The 15,907-nt window shown below is 55.1% G+C and overlaps 1 protein-coding gene, 1 long non-coding RNA gene and 2 other non-coding genes across 6 annotated transcripts in view; 1 reads left to right on the top strand and 3 right to left on the bottom strand.

Moving 5' to 3' along the window:
* Window positions 1-8,192, bottom strand: part of TBRG4 (transforming growth factor beta regulator 4) — an 11,658-nt gene extending 3,466 nt beyond the window's left edge. Inside the window, exons 1-8 of one of the 2 annotated variants that reach the window (XM_029234348.1) lie at window positions 8,100-8,192; window positions 5,726-6,190; window positions 3,464-3,787; window positions 2,683-2,854; window positions 2,248-2,405; window positions 1,524-1,634; window positions 617-761; window positions 15-260 (exon numbers count right to left, since the gene is read on the bottom strand). In XM_029234348.1, coding sequence (XP_029090181.1) covers window positions 15-260; window positions 617-761; window positions 1,524-1,634; window positions 2,248-2,405; window positions 2,683-2,854; window positions 3,464-3,787; window positions 5,726-6,139 — 1,570 coding nt within the window. In that variant the 5' untranslated portion in view covers window positions 6,140-6,190; window positions 8,100-8,192. Of the gene's footprint in view, window positions 1-14; window positions 261-616; window positions 762-1,523; window positions 1,635-2,247; window positions 2,406-2,682; window positions 2,855-3,463; window positions 3,788-5,725; window positions 6,191-7,805; window positions 7,877-8,099 lie in introns of those variants that run through there. The other variant, XM_029234349.1, reaches the window with a different exon arrangement.
* LOC114902134 lies at window positions 2,499-2,633 on the bottom strand. The gene has a single exon (XR_003795368.1). It is a non-coding gene; the product is annotated as a small nucleolar RNA SNORA5 (small nucleolar RNA).
* Window positions 3,020-3,156, bottom strand: LOC114902132. The gene has a single exon (XR_003795367.1). It is a non-coding gene; the product is annotated as a small nucleolar RNA SNORA5 (small nucleolar RNA).
* A 38-nt stretch (window positions 8,193-8,230) lies between the features above and the next one.
* Window positions 8,231-15,137, top strand: LOC114901801. Of its 2 annotated transcripts, none has more exons than XR_003795293.1 (3): window positions 8,231-8,316; window positions 11,958-12,128; window positions 12,720-15,137. It is a non-coding gene; the product is annotated as an uncharacterized LOC114901801 (long non-coding RNA). The 2 variants fall into 2 exon arrangements; XR_003795292.1 differs by having other exon boundaries at window positions 8,260-8,305.
* Window positions 15,138-15,907: the final 770 nt, after the last annotated feature.

The following is a 15,907-nucleotide window of genomic DNA, read 5'->3' as shown; positions in this document are numbered from 1 at the left end:
GGGAGGGCCCTCACCCAGAACCCAGCCATACTGCGTGGCCACCATGAAGCTGCCCTTGTCGGCACTCCCCAGCAGCCCCTTCAGCGTCTCCTGCAGCTCCTTCTGCAAGGGGGTCGCCTTCCTGTCAAGGGCCGAGGGCCTGGGGACCAAGGCTGAGGCTGGCAAAAGGGGGCCCGTGTACTCGGGGTGCTCCAGCTGGGCAGTGGCATTGATATGGAGCAGCTTCTGGAAGGTGCTTTGATCCTTTGGGGACTCGACACCTAACGGTAGAGGATGGAGAGAGAGGGGAGGAGCTGGAGGAGGGCCAGGAGGAAGACGGTGGAGGGACACGGGGGCCAGGTGGGAGAGCCAGAGGCACCCCTCACCCAAGTCTCACCCTGGACTCTGGGCCAGGAGCAGCGGGAAGAGGGTCTGCCGGTCACCCACTAGGAGTGGACAGAGAAGGAGCAGATGCTGGGTGAGCCCGGGCTTGCCCAGTCTCCCCGATGGTGAGCGGAGCCCTGAGCTCCCAGGCACCCTCCTGGCTCAAGGCTGGGGCGGTACTTGGGATGGGGCGGGGGATGCACAGGGGGCTTGCCATCACTCAGGAGAGGGAGGAATACCCCCCACCGCTCACCTAGAAACTGGGTGTGAAACTCAGGGTGGAGCACAGCCTGCAGCTCGGCCTCCAGCACCTGCTGCAGCACACACAGGGCCCACACCACGTCCACCTGCAGGGCTGGCTCCAGGCCTGCCAGCTCTGACCCCAGCTTCTCATGCACCTGGGCAAGGACGGGGTGGGGTGGGGAAAGCAGGTTTGCTCCGTGGCCGCAGGCATCCCTGGGTGGGCAGCACCTGGAGCTGCGTTATGACCTGGCCACGCTGAGGACCAAGGGGGTGATGGGGAGCAACGCTGGCCAAGGTGCTCTTGGTCAGGCTTGGGGCACCCCTGGTGGAAGGTACCAGAAACCCTCCTCATCCCTTAGGCCCAATCTGGACGGCAGCTGTGTTCCCCCTGCTGCCCCTCCCACTGGCAGGGACCTATGGCACAAAACCACATCTCCTGCACAGGGGAAGTATTTCTGGCCCTGAGAGGAGTTAGAGATTATGAAAGGGGAAGCAGCTGGCTGGCTGGGGCAGTGCCTACCGCGGGGCCCTAGGGTCATACCCAGTCCACTCACAGGACGCTCTCACCCCTGCAAGTGGACTGAGGTCTCTGAGCCCCAAAAGGGCATTGAGGGAGCCCTAGGAAGCAAGAGCAAGGGTCCCCCAGCCCTACTGCACAGTGAGCCATCAGATGCCCTCCTGACCCTTGGCTGCCATGCTGGATTTTGCGTGTCTCGTCCCCAATCCCTGGGACGCCTGGCTCTAGCCAGCTCCCTCCACGTGCCCATGCCGGGCCTTCTTCCTTACTGCCTACACCCGGGGCCCCTTAGCACATATCCGGTCTCTTCCCTCCCTCCCACTCAGTCCCGAGCTGCTCCGAGGAGGGCTAAGCATCCGAGGCAGGGAGAGTGTAGGAGCTGGGGGCGTGAAGACTGTACCAGGCTGAAGAACGGATCCTCCCGTTCTGGGCGGAAGTTCACACGGGCGAAAGCCAGGAGCATGTTGTACAGGTGTGGCAGAGTGATGCTCTGGGCTCTGTCCAGGACATGCTGGGCCGGTCAGGTAGGACAGAAAGGCCGGATGAGAGGTGCCCGGTGGCCACTGCCCCATGCAGACCTGGCCCTCCCCCAGAGCCCATGACCTCCCAGCCCCAAGGGGTAATTTACACAGGGCAGTGGGCAGAGGGCCAGACCCTATCCTCCCAGAGGCAATCACACACACAAAAGGCCCCTGACGACAGCTTTAGAAATACTCCTCAGCCTACAAACACAGTTTCAATCTGTTGCACATAAACCTAAGTGCAAACATCCTCTTTCTTCACAACTCCATTCTGGGGCAGCTGGAAGTTTAGGGAGAGTTCTGAGTGGATTCTCAGCCTCGCTGTCTACACTGCTACCCACACAGCTACCCAAAGACGGACAAAAACTCCTACGAAATTTGGTGAAAGAATGGAAGAGACCGTTTACAACTATATTTTCTTTCACTACTAAATTGTATCATTTCTCTCCAAATAAGCCAGAATAAGGACTCCATGTTTGCCACCAGGAAGTGTTTCCAGGCCGGAGGGGCCTCCCTAATGAAATGACCAGGGAGCCGGCTTACGCAGGGGGTCAGGCACAGAAGGCCCTCAAAGCCAGGCCTCAGGCCTGCACCCCAGCTCACCTGGGCAAAGGCCTCAAACAGGGGCAGATTGAGCCACTTAAGGAAGGCAAAGGACTTGGTGCAGCGGGCCACCTCGCTGGACGTCAGGCTAGGAGTGTGGGGCAACAAGTCTGCAGCCAAGCGCTGGAACACCTGCGTCTGGTGGAAGCCGAGTTTGCCTTGGGGACAGAGCCCGAGATTTAACTGGTGAGGATTGGCAGGCCACCCTCAGGCCCACCCACCACCCACCCTGGTCTCAAGAAGCAAGAGCTTGGTGTCTGTAACCAAATTTATCCCTGAGGCCCAGCAGAGAGGATCAGGGCCTGTGAGTCACAATGTTTCTGTGGCAGCCTTTTAGGCCAGTGTCCACCACGGGTAAGGCAGGCACCGAATTTGACACAGCTGCGGCCAGAACTCAGCCCCCGCCCCACTCTGCTCTCCGTGCACAGGGCTCACCATAGGCGTAGGCCAGGTCCAGGAGGATGCCTTTCGTCAGGGGGAAGGGCTTCTGGACCAGGTGGTACGAGATGGCCCGCAGCAAGGGCACCGACCGCCGGTTCTGAGCTGCCAATGTCACCAGCACCTTCCGTAGCTCCTCGGGGCCAAAATGCTCCACCAGCTCCAGGCACTGTCAACCACAGCCGGCAGGGTCAGCTCGACGGCCCGAGGGCCAGGGGTCCCATGCAGTGCAGGCCCTGCGAGACAGTAACTGGGCCTGAGCTTACTAAACACAGGCCCCACCCGTGCAGGGCCTGCCCCCATGCCCACCCCAGGGAGCCCCCAGACTGGGGCACCATGTCTGCAGCCAAACTTATCCCCAGGCCCCAGGGCAGAGGAGCCGGGGCCCATGAGCTGCGGAGCTTGCTGTAGCAGTCATCTGGGCCAGCCCCCGCTACCACGGGAACAGGGGCTGAATTTGACTTGACTGCAGCGCTGGGGGTGGAGCAGGGGGTGGGCAGGCATGCAATCTCTAGGAAGCACTAGCCGGAGGCTGAGCCACTGGGGTGGCCCAGGACACACTTCAGGAGTTGCTGGCCATGCCGCCTCCAGGTTATGTGCAAGACGCAATTTTGGAGGAATACAAAGGAGTGGGGTTCAGGCTCTGCACCCCCCTGGCTGGATCCTTGGAGGAGCCAGTGGGTGCGGAGAGCTGCCTCCAGCTGTCTGAAGCGCCAGTCCCTCCAGTGCCATGCCTCAGACTCCGGACAGAAGCTGCCAGGGCTCTGGATCCCAGTACCTTGTCCTCCAGGCGGGTCATCAGAGACTCGGAGAGGTGCCCCGTCTTCATCATCATGGCCACCAGCATGCGGCTGTCATCGATTTCTGCCCAGCGCCGCTCCAGCTGCACCAGCAGCTCGGCCAGCAGCTCCTGGGAGTCTTGCTCCTGCATGTAGTTGGCGCTGGACTCGGCCAGGAAGGCCAGGTGCTTGTACTTCAGCCTGCGCATGCGCCAGCGGACCTCCTGCTCCACCGACCGCAGCTCCTTGGAGGTGGGGGGAAGGCCCAGTGCATAGAGGCTCCGGAGCAGCTTCACCAGGGTCCCATGCCAAACTGCAGTGATCTGGGTGGGGGGGACACAGGCAAGGTCACACCCGGGACCCTGCTGACCCTGTGCTGTTACAGAGCGGGCCGAGGCTCCGAGCTGGTGGCTGCCTGCCTAGAAGCAGCTCCCCACCTGTCACTTACGCGGGCGCACCAGGCTGCTCCTCCCTCACAGCCTGTCTGGGCCAGCAGGCCCACCACAGCGCTCCCTGCAGGGCGTGTCTCCAGGCCTCAGAGGAATATGGGGGCCACTCGGGGAGCCCTCTGGTCCCACCCCCAGGGAAGGCAGTATTCAGTAGCTGAGCAGGGCTCTGTTGTCTGCGGCGCTAAGGCCCTTAACTCCGCCACTCTGCAAGTCTCCTGAGCCCTCATCTGTGAAATGGGGCTGCACTGCTGAGAGGAGGAGCTGAAATCACACACACGTGAGGGGCAAACAAAAAAGCTGTTGTGTGAAAGGCCGGGCAGAAGGAGAAAAGTATGCGGGACTTCCCTGGCAGTCCAGTGGTTAGGACCCTGCGCTTCCACTGCAGGGGCCGGGTTCAGTCCCTGGTTTGGGGAACTAAGATCCCACAAGCTGCGTGGTGCAGCAAAACAAAAAATAGGTATGAATTTGATCTCAGCATCACATGAGCCTCCAGTGGCTCCTGCTTTTTCTGCAGATTTCCCTGAAGTAGGAAGGCTCTTTAAAAGAAATCTTGTTCACTGCTTACATTTCTAAATATTTTGTTCCTGGTTCATTACTAGCTTGTAATTTTGTTACAATGTAATTTGTTACAATGTAATTTTGTAATTACAATTTTGTAGTTTTGTTCCAAATGTTCAGTCTTGTCTCTAAAGCTTACTTTGTGTGTAAAATGTTCAATGAATAACAACTAGAATTATAGTCTTAGAAAAAAAGGGATCTACTTAATTTTTGAGTTATATTCTCAGTAAGAAATAAATCTCTACTGTGAACCGCACATACACACTTAACTAAGACAAAAAGTTCCACGAAACACTTCCCTTACTACATGTGAACTGTTTTCTACATTACTCTATCTCATTAAAAACACTTGGCCACTTCCACTACACTTTCATAACCTACAGTTTGAAAAATTTCATTTAATGTGGCCCCTTCCTTGAGCTGCGAGTCTCCTCCTCACCATCCCTGACAAGTGGACACAGGGCCTCGCCCTTCTGGAGCAGCCAGGGGGAGGGTCTGTACCTCTCTGCTGCGCCCCAGGCCCTCTGGCTCCAGCAGACCCCATGGAGCCACGGGAAGAGTCTGCATGAAGGGGGTCCTTCCTCACACGGAACACAAACTGGGTAGAGTCCTGACCCCAATCCCTGCCACACACAGGTCCCTTCTCTCCACGCTCCACCTTTAAGGATCCGATCGGATAACGCCCATGGGCAGCTCAAGTTTCTGAGATCCTCTGCTAGTCACCCCTCATCTCCTCCAGCTTCAAGAGTGTTTCCCCCGTCAGCCAGACACTGAGTGGGGGCTATGCAAGCTGAGACTGCAGGGCGAGGGGGAAAGCCCCCAAGGCATTGAGAAGAGCCGCGCTCGATCCTTGTGCTTCTATTTACTGTGTCTGAGTTGCTTATCTGTAAGATGAGGACAGCAATGTTCACCTAACAGACCTGCTGTGAGGATTAACAAGAGAAAGCAGACCTAATTGGGAAGGAAATCCAAAAAAGAGGAGTTATATGTATTTGAATAGCTGATTCACTTTGCTGTACAGCAGAAACTACGGTGTAAAGCAACTATATTCTAATAAAAATTAATTTAAAAAAAGAGAAGAAACACATTAAAGTACTTTGGAATCTGTAAAATGAAAAAATACCACTGGACGTGGAGGGCCTGAACACACAGCAGAGCTCCTGTCTACACCCGGAAAGTGACCGGATGCTTCGGACTCCAGGGCCTCTGCTGTTTTCTGCTTGTTGAACCTGCAGGAAGGGCTCTCGAACCCACCTGGCTGTTGACAAGATGGAGAAGTTGCCGAAAGCGGGCATCCTGTATGAGCAAGGCTTTGTCTTTCGGCTTCTCAGACAGCAGGCGAGAGAGCTGGATGAGCGTGAGGGCGGCGTGGTTCTCGTGCAGACAGTGACCGCCACCCAGAAGCTCCAGGAGCTCCTCTGGCCTGGTGGCCTTCTCGATGAGCTGGTCCACCTCCTGGCGCTCAGGGTAGGGAGTAAACACCTGTTCCTTCTCCACAAGCTCTGACAAAGGACCTGGGAGGCGGGAGCTGGATGAGGTAGCCGAGGAAGTCAGAGGCTTCTGGGCTCCCCGGGCGAGTCTCAGCTGGCCAACCGGGGACACGGCAGGGGCCAGACGGGTGGCTTCCCTCAGGAGGCACGTGCATCGCTTCACCAGCCGAGCAGCCATGGCGGCCTGGGGGGCGGGGAGAGAAGCCTCCTAGCAAGTGACTCCAAAGCCCTGAAAAGAAAAAGGACAGAGAACGGAGTGGTGCAGAGGCAGTTCCCAACTCCCAAACACAACAGAAGAACCAGACAAATGAAAAGGAGTTACAAGGACTTCCCTGGTGGCGCAGTGGTTAAGAATCCGCCTGCCAATGCAGGGGACACGGTTTGATCCCTGGTCCGAGAAGATCCCACATGCCGCAGAGCAACTAAGCCCACGCGCCACAACTACTGAGCCTGCGCGCCACAAACTATTGAAGCCCATGTGCCTAGAGCCCATGCTCTGCAACAAGAGAAGCCACCGCAATGAGAAGCCCAAGCACCGAAACAAAGAGTAGCCCCCGCTCGCCGCAACTAGAGAAAGCCCGCACGCAGCAACGAAGACCCAACGCAGCCAAAAATAAAGAAATAAAATAAATTTACTAAAAAAATAAAGAGTCACAGCCACACTCCCCATAAACCAGCCCAAACCTCTCCTTCCTGACTGACCATGCGCATGCAGCAGCGTTTTCTGAAGCAAAAATCTCAGAGGACTTCTGCTTCAGTACATAATATAACCAAATAACAAGACTTAGGAGCATCACTTAGGAGCTTGGGCTGGAGGGTTTCCAGTCCTGGCTGTAGAATCACCTAGGGAATGGTTCAACACCTCAGAATCCCAGGCCCGACCCAAGACCTCTTAAGTGGGAGTCTCTGCACACAGGGCTTGAACAGCGTTCCCTCCCCTTTTTTTAATTTTTAAAAGTACGCAGGATTAAAAATTATTGACTTATGGAGACGATGAGACAGAATATTTTAAATTAGACTACTCATGGAAAACCCTGGACATATCATCTATATATACATCCCACAGCTTCTGTGGATGTTATTTTAATACTTACAGATTGTGAGTGAGCCTCCCCAAACCAACCTCCACTATTACTCACCGACCTACTAAACACACACGCACACAGAGACACACACACACACTTTCCAAGAGCAAACCTCCTGAACCAATCATAAAAAGCACTTCACAACATGGCCCAGAACTGTCTTCCCAGTTTTACCTCTTTTTCCTCCCTGGAACACACCCTCATTCTAAACAGGCCTTGCACTTTCATTACACCTTGGCAGGGCAGGGCAGGGCAAGGCCTGCTGACTCTTTTTTTTTAACCCCCCTTCATAGGGCTCGGAAAATCACCCCCCATCTTCCCGCACCCAGACAAAAAACGTTACCTCCTCCAAGAATGTTACATATCCCGATGCAACTGCTTTTAACAACTCTGTCCTGCTCACCAGCGTGAATAAATGACCTGGGTAAGGCACCCCGCCGGGGCACGATAAAAGGCGTTATAACCTGGGCCTCCCTCCTGCCAAAGCAGAGAACGTGTTTGACCTTCGATTTCCGAGAACTTGGCCTGGGACATTTTATTTTTACGTGAGCTCACTGTTGTAGCTGTAGAAAGCTTAGATTAACTGTACATAAAGCAAGAGACTCAGAGAGGAGGAACACCGACCCAAGGGTAACATCCACCATCCACAGAGCCCCAACGGCGGGGAAGCACTGAAAACGTTCCCGACTAAGGACCGTCCTACGAGCTAGCGAGAAAAACAAGTTCAGAAGCCCAACTGGGATTTGTGGAAACACCAACCCAGAAGTTCGGCCCTCAGACGCAGAAAGAGAACGACTTGCACGAAGGCCAGCCAGCGACAGCGCGGAGGACCAGGGCGGAACCGCAGGCCGCCACGCTGGACCTCGGAAAAGGGGCGCGTGCGCACGAGCAGGCGCGGCTCTGGGCCGCCCCACCCCTGTGCCCCCCGTCCCCCACCCCTACCCCTACCCCCTGCGTCCCGTGCGCCCTCCCGGTCTCCTCTCCCGGCCACGCCCCCATGCCTTCAGGACCTAGGCTCCTCAGGACCCTCTTCCCCCCGGCCCCGAGACTTACGCCGCCACCGCCGCCGCTGGCGCAAGAGCCCCGTCTGACCTCCATACGCCCCAGTACGGCTCTCGGCCTACGCTGCGCGGCGCGCTCTTTTACGTCACTCGGCGCGCCGCCGGAAGCGAGGCTCGCCGCCTGCCGCCCAGCCGGAAATCACTTCCGGTTCCTTTTTCCTGCTGGGGCGATGTTCGCTCAGGGCGCGGACAGGCGAAGTGAGTGACAGGTGCTGAGCAACTTCGGAAAAATGGGAGGGGCGGTGGGGAAGAATAAAGTGTCCAGAAACGGAGGCTGGGAGGCCTGGGGACCCTCTGGTCAGTACCCAGACCTCATTCGGAGTATAGGAGGCGACGCTTTGTCGTCAGTGCGTGCTTCCCACCACCTCCCACCCCCGCGCCTACCCGCGGGCTTCTCACAGCCTCTAGAGAAGCCCCAGCTGTAGACTGCCCAGGGCTGGGCTGTGACACGCTGGGAAGGCCTCTCAGCGCAGGTGTGCGGAAATGTAGGCACAGATTGCCTAGGTCTTGCAGTTTTTCCAAAAAAGAATCTAGGATTCTGGAATTTTATGTGCAGTCTCTTGACTTTTAAATATTGACGTTTACTTGTAAAAGAAACTGCGGGGTAAGCCAAGCAAGATGTATCTGAGTTGTGTACGTGGACTTGATTTATCTTGCTTCCTGCACGCCTTTTTTTTTTTTTTTTTTTTTTTTTTGGGGTACGGGTTTTTCTTACCACAGGAGCACAGGTTCCGGACGCGCAGGCCCAGCGGCCGTGGCTCACGGGCCCAGCCGCTCCGCGGCATGTGGGATCCTCCCAGACCGGGACACGAACCCGCGTCCCCTGCATCGGCTGGCGGACTGTCAAGCACTGCGCCACCGGGGAAGCCCTGCACGACTTTTTGTTTCCATGGAATTAAGAATTGCTTTGTATTTTTGGCTTAAGATTCCAGGGACCTGCCTGGCGGTTTATTTTTAATTTAGTTTTTAAAAATAAATTTATTGGGCTTCCCTTCTCTTATTTTCTGTCCTTTATTTTATTTCTTGACTTATGCCCTTGTTTGGGTGGAGCACATCCTTCAGTACCTCTGTGAGAAATGATGCAAAGGAGGTCAGTAAAGGCCTTGCAGGTCTGAAATATCTTTATTATATCCTCCTGCTTGATCGATAGTGTGGCTGGGTGTTTTAGAAATCATTTCCTGATTTTGAAGCCTTGGTTACTCTGTGAGCCTCTAGCTTTCAAGCTTTTTGAGTTTATGTGGAGTCCAAAAATTGTACGTGAGGTGTTTTTTCGCCCGCCCTCCTTCCCTTTCTTCTTCCTTTTTCTTCCTGTTTCCTTCTCCTCTCCTCCATTCTTTTCCTTTTTTTTTTAATTTCTAAAGTATGGAATCTAAATCTAAATCAATGAACAAAGGATGTTGCAGCCATCAAGCCACTACAGCTGCACTTTGATGGTGAGCCCTGAGGGGACTCAGGATGGGAACGAACAGGATACTGGCCCCAGATAGCTGAGGTGCATATCAAAGGAATGATTTCAATGAGCCCAGACTAGCATCTTCGCAAACATAAAAAGCGCTAAATTAATTAACTTGAGATGCCCGGTTTTCTTTAATTAACAGTAATCTTTTGTTGTTATGACCACCTGGTTTTTGTTACAAAACTATATATCCTGGTTCCTCTTCAATACCTCTTCGGAGCAGTCCCTCAGAACAATCTGAGAGGCTGCCTCCCGGGTTTGAAATCCTCAGAAAGTCCACCAAATAAAACAATTCTCAACTTTTAGGTTGTGCATTTTTTTCAGTTAACAGGAGCCAGTCCAATGAGACCACGTATTACATGATTTCAGTTATATGCAATGTCCTGAAGAGGCAAGTCTGTAGACCTGAAAGTAGATGAATTGTTTTCAGGGGCTGGGGAGATGGGGGTGGTGGTGTAGTGGGGAGTGACTAACGGGTATGGGATTTCTTTTTGGGGTGGTGAAAATGTTCTGGAATTATATAGTTGCACGATGAACTGAATGTATGATGAGCCGCTGAGTACACATTAAAGAGCGAATTTTATGTTAGGTGAATTATATCTCAATAAAGCTGTGATATTAAAAAGAAAAAGAAAGAACGGTGGGCTAAAAAGAAGGAACTCCAGCACATGAGTAGAGTATATTGGCAGTGAACCTCGCCATCAGGCCATTTTCTTGGGTAGCTACTGCTGTCATCTTCTTAGGTCTTTCCTCTTGGGCTGGTGAGACTTTGCAGAGGCATTTCCAGAGCTGCCAACATTTTGGGAGCCTGGCTGAGGAGGACAGCTGGGTGGGTTGGGGTGTGTGGCCTCAGGTTTGAGCATGCGAACCTTTCCTTCATCATCGTGTCTGTTGCTACGGAACAGACGCCGCCGCTTGCTTTATTGTGCTTGTGGATGTTTTGAGGATGGCTTGTCTCTGCTGTACAATGACTGGGGCCTCCACTGGAACCACTCAAAAGCTAGAGACAGTCTACCAAGAGCCCGCGTGTGCCAGCCTCTCTTGCTTAGCTCAGGGGTTCAACCGTGGGTGTTCCAGCAAACAAGGGAGACCCCGTTGCCTTTCATGACCAGCCTCAAGAAGCACACAGGGTCTGCGTTCTCCATGGTGGAAGTGGCCACAGCCCCATCTAAACTCAAGAGGGGGTCTCTGACCTCAGTCTCAAGGGGAGGAGTGCCCAAGGATTTGAGGCTGCATTTAGAACTGCCACAGTCACTCAGATTTTAGCAAGGTAAGCCCACTCTCCCAGAGGGTTGAGGCAATTCATTCCAGATGCCCTCCACTACCCTCTCTGGAGAGAAACTTCTGGCCTTTTTTTGGTGGGGAGAGGTGTTGGAGAAAGGTAGTTACTCAGTTCTGTGGGTTTATTTATTTGGCTGCATCGGGTCTTAGTTGCAGCACATGGTGGGATCTTCGTTGTCGTGTGAGGGATCTTTTTTTTTAGTTGCGGCATGCAGGATCCTTTAGTTGCGGCATGCAGGATCTAGTTCCCTGACCAGGGATGGAACCCGGGACCCCTACGTTGGGTGCGCGGAGTCTTAACCACTGTGCCACCAGGGATGTCCCCTTATTTCCTTCCTGATTCTTCTTGCTAGCACCCTCCACCTTCCTCCTGATCCCAGAACTGCCTTATTGGTGACTTTGAGGGATTGAATGGCCTGGGGCGGGGATCTGACCTGAATGCCCTCCTCGGACTGCAAGGTCCTCGATGAGGAACAAGCCATGGGACCACCTGGCAGGACATCAGAGCTGTAGGAGATGAGTTTGTCTCCTTCCCAGAGGGAGGGTGGAAAGGAGAGCCGGGATACCTCAGAGCCTTTCTCATCCAACACACTTGCTGACAGATGAAAACTGAGGTGCAGAGAGGTGTGGGGACTCGCCAACACCTGTTCCCATTCCAGTTGGAATCAGGGCCATATGAGCTGACAGATGACTGTGAGGAGGTTAGGGTACCAATTTGGTTCTACTACCTGCCCACCCTGTAACCTGGGCCGGGTACTGAACCTGCCTGGCTCAGTCTCCAGGTCTGTCAAAGTGCTACTTCAGGATGTGTGGTCAGGATGCAGGGATACAGGCCTCTGTCGGGAGCCCTCCAGATAAGCCCCCCACGTGGTTACCCTCCCTCCCTTCCCTCTGCCTCCTTCCAGGCTGAACCTCGCACTCTCGCTACCACCCTCTGCTAACAGCATCTTCTCTCCTGAAATTGTGCCTCAACTAGATGAGCAGCCATCCTGGTGTGCCCACCGTGGTCCTGGTTTTAGCACAGAAAGTCCCCATCAAGGGAAATCCCCCAGTCCCAGGCCAACCAGGGTGGTTGATCACTCTGTCCTCAACCTGCCCACTCTCTTTCCCCAGGTGTACTCAAACCACAACCTGCCAGAAGCCCTGGTGCACAGAAGAGCCCCGACACAGCACGTCTGAGGCTGCCAGTCCTGACGGGCCCGCCGGCCGGGTTGGCCCTCCACTGGTGTCTGGAAATGTGCCCGCTAAACAGTTCCCTACACTGACGACAACTTTCCCGCTATGGTAAGAGTAGCCCCCTGCACCCAAACTGGACAAGTAGTGCGCTGTGCTGACACCTTCTTTCCCTTGGAGAGTCTGGAACTTTGGTACATGCTGGGCAGAGGGTGCTTACAAGACCAGGCCCTGATAAAACCCCTGGATGCTGAGTCTCTAACGAGCTTCCTTGGTAGACGCTTCATGCCAGTGGTCCCAGCTTGTTGCCAGGGAATTCAGTGCCTCCAGGGTGACTCTAAGGGGAGAGGTCTAGAAGTTCATGACTGGTCTCCTCCAGAGTTCACCCCATGTGCCTTTTTCTCTTTGCAGGTTTTGCTCTGTCTCCTTAGTTAGAATAAATCTTAGCCATGAGTGTGACTCTATGCTGAGTCATTTTGGAGAATCACAGAACCTGGGGGGTGGCCTTGGGGACCCTGGACAAACCTGGCCAAGGGCTTTCCTCTCAGGAGAAGACTTTCCCTCAGGGCCTGGTAGCATTGATGCGTCTCCAGACCCCCGAGTAAGAGGAGGAATCAGACCTGGTGGCTGTCCCAAAGTCAGCCTGGCCCCAGCTCTTGCTGGGCACATGAACATGTCCTTTCTGCCCTTCTCTGTGTACAGGAAACTGAGGCCCAGGGAGGGCAGGACAGCCCATGGGCACATGGAGAGTGAACATCCAGGTCTCCTGCAGCCGCCCAGACCTCCCCATGCCTCTCCGTCCTGGCCAGGGGCTCGCTCCCAGCTGGGTAGGGTGCTGGGCCTTCTGCCCTCCCGAATCCTGAACACGGCCGGCTTCCAGGGGCCCACAGCCCATGGAATTACTCTTCCAGCCTTCCCCCTGGCCCTTCCTTCCATCATGTCCGTCCTTCTACCTTTCCATCCATCCCCCTTGCCCATCACTCCACCTTGCCCAGCCTTCCACCTTGTCCACCAGCAAGTCTTGCGGAGCCCTCCTGGTGCGGGGTGGAGAGGTGCACAGTATAGTGTATGGAGTGGGGCCTGGGGGTGGCAGCCTGTGGGCCAGGCACTGAGCCGTACTGATGGGGCCCTTCTTCCAGCCTCTCCCACCTTCCACCTGGGCTCCTGCTCTGGGGTCTGTAGGAGCTGAGTACCTGTGCTGCAGGGGGCGGCCTCTCTCTAGATAGAGCTATGGTGGGGCTAGGGGATCAGCCTAGTAGGGTGCTGGGAGCTCTGGGGTGGGCTGCTGTGAGCAAGCATTGAGAGGTGGTGCAGTGGGGAGAGAGCCCCCTTCACAGCCCCTGGGTCTCTCTGGGATGGATGTCCAGCCCCTGAAAGTGGCTATTAAAATATAGCGTGTTAATAGAAAATCTGAGATGACTGCCGGTGAAGGTAGTCTATCATTCACAGTTCCCAGGAGAAGGAGGCACATCCCTCCACGAAGAGCCACACGGGGAAGCACAGGGTCAGCCAGGAGGCGGGGAGGTGGCGGGGCAGGAGCGGGAGAAACTGCGGGTTGCTTTACTGTGGTTTCCCTGGAAGGAGCTGGCGAGGAAGGATGCAGGCCTATTAGGACCGGCTAGTGTGAACAGTGTCAGTGGGCTCTGGGTGGAGGGTCTCCCCCTAGTGGTGTGGTCCCTGGCCTTGCACTGGGAGAGCGACCAGGAGTATAAGACCCCCTAGACGAGGTGGTGGGGGTGTGGTCTCCGGATTGTTTGCGTTACACCCCCGAGGAGGGGTGTGGGGGGCAGGAGGCTGAGCAAGGTGAGTCAGGCATATCATCGAGGTGTCCAGGGTATGCATGTAGGACAGATGTTAGAGCATCAAGTTTACAGAAGCTGGACACGTGGTTAATGCAGAGACTGGGGCGTGATAAGCATTCTCTGCAGGGGAGGAGTCCTCAGCATGGCGGGGGGAGGGGGGAGGCTGGTGAGCCCCCCCACCCCGTTCCTTCTAAGCTCAAGTCAGGGTGGGCTCAGGGCCCCCCGGGGATCTTTCCTGGGTCTGGGCCCCGGCAGGAGCGGCAGCCCCGTCGAGGGGCTCAGCTCCATCTCAGACTCACCTCTCTCCCCAGAAGCTCTTCCGGCACCTGCCCAGCACAGGCAGGGGTGTGGGAGGGTGTGCCCACTGTCCTCCAGCCTCCGGGCTTCCTGGAGGTACAATAGCACCGCACTGTGAGTCCCTTTGCATGATAGGTGTGGCTCCCTCAGGACCTGTAGCCCCATCTTTCTCACACCCTGGAACGGCCCTTTACCTGCCCAGCGTCCAGGCCTCCCTCCCGTGCATCCTCCTGCAGCCCCTCTCTGGCGCTGCACTGTGCTCCCAGCTGTGCATTACCCAACTCAGGACCTTCCAATGTGGCTGCCCACACACCCCTCCCACCAGCTGGCCCCCAACATGCCCCAGTCCTGGAAGGCCAGCCTTCTTTCCCTTTTTACTTTTTACCTCCCCTGGGAGCAGCTAGAAATGCAGAATTCCAGACCTCCAGAATTGGAATCTGCATTTTGGCAAGATTCCTGGAGATTGGGGGGCACCTTGAAATCAGGAAGCCCTGCAGCCTCACCCAGCAGTCCTGACTTCCTGGAGCTGCTGAAAACAGCGTGTGGGCCCCACCTGCCTCTCTGACCCAGTGGGTCTGGGTGGAGCCCTCTGACACCACCAGGTGACGCTGCTGCCGATGTGGGCCGAACTCTGGGAACTGCCCTAAGCTGCACTTTGAGCCACCTGAGGTGGCAAATTGGCCTGGGTGTAGGTGTTTAAAGAACTGAAAGTTGCTCACGTGGACTGTAGGTGTCGAAAACCGGGCTGCACATAAAAACTGAATAAAAACTGAATCTGGTCCTTGTCCCTGGCACGCAGCTTCAAAGACTTGCAAATTCCTGAGTGATAGGAGTTTCCTTACAATTTCCTTTTGTTATTTGTAATGAGCCCCTTTCCCATACCCAAGTTTATGCTAATGAGGTGACTCTAGGCGTGGAGGGTGCTACCCTGTGATTAGAGGGCTGGGGATTGAGTTAATCACCGATTGCTGATGAGTTCCTTGTAATGCTTTTTTTTTTTAAAAAAAATTAATTATTTATTTGGCGGTGCTGGGTCTTAGCTGTGGCACGTGGGATCATCATCATTGTGGCATGCAGGATCTTTAGTTGTGGCATGCAGGCTCTTTAGCTGCGGCATGTGAGCTCTTAACTGCGGCATGCGGGATCTAGTTCCCTGACCAGGGATCAAACCTGGGCCCCCTGTATTGGGAGCATAGAGTCTTAACCACTGGACCACAAGGGAAGTTCCTCATAATGCTTATTCAAGAACCCACAAGAAAGCCTTCGGACACAGAAACTCAGGGATCTTCTGGGCCGGTGATGGTTAATGGGCTGGGAGGGTGGCATACCCTGAGCCCACGGGGACAGAGGTTCCTGTATCCCCCTCCCACGCCCTCACCCTATGTGTCTCTTCATCTGGCTCTTCCTGGTCTATATCCTCTACAATAGAACTATAACATAAGTATTGTGCTTTCAGAGGTCTGCGGGTTGTTCTACCAAATTATTGAATCTGTGGGGGTTATGGGAACCCCTGAATTTTAGCCTCAGGGCAGCGGTCCCCAACCTTTTTGGCACCAGGGACCGGTTTCGTGGAAGACAATTTTTCCACGGACCGCAGTTGTGGGGATGGTTCAGGCAGTAATGCAAGCGATGGGGAGCAATGGGGGAGTGATGGGGAGTGATGGGGAGTGATGGGGGATTGATGGGGAGTGATGGGGGAGTGATGGGGAGCGATGGGGGGCGATGGGGGAGTGATGGGGAAGTGATGGGGAGGGATGGGGAGTGACGGGGAAGTGATGGGGAGTGATGGGG

The sequence above is a fragment of the Monodon monoceros genome, unplaced genomic scaffold (assembly GCF_005190385.1).
Source record: "Monodon monoceros isolate NGI ecotype Baffin Bay Population unplaced genomic scaffold, NGI_Narwhal_1 Super_Scaffold_2, whole genome shotgun sequence".
Lineage (NCBI taxonomy): Eukaryota > Metazoa > Chordata > Mammalia > Artiodactyla > Monodontidae > Monodon > Monodon monoceros.
The sequence above is the reverse complement of the archived record's forward strand: the minus strand, read 5'-3'. Positions and strand labels throughout refer to the sequence as shown.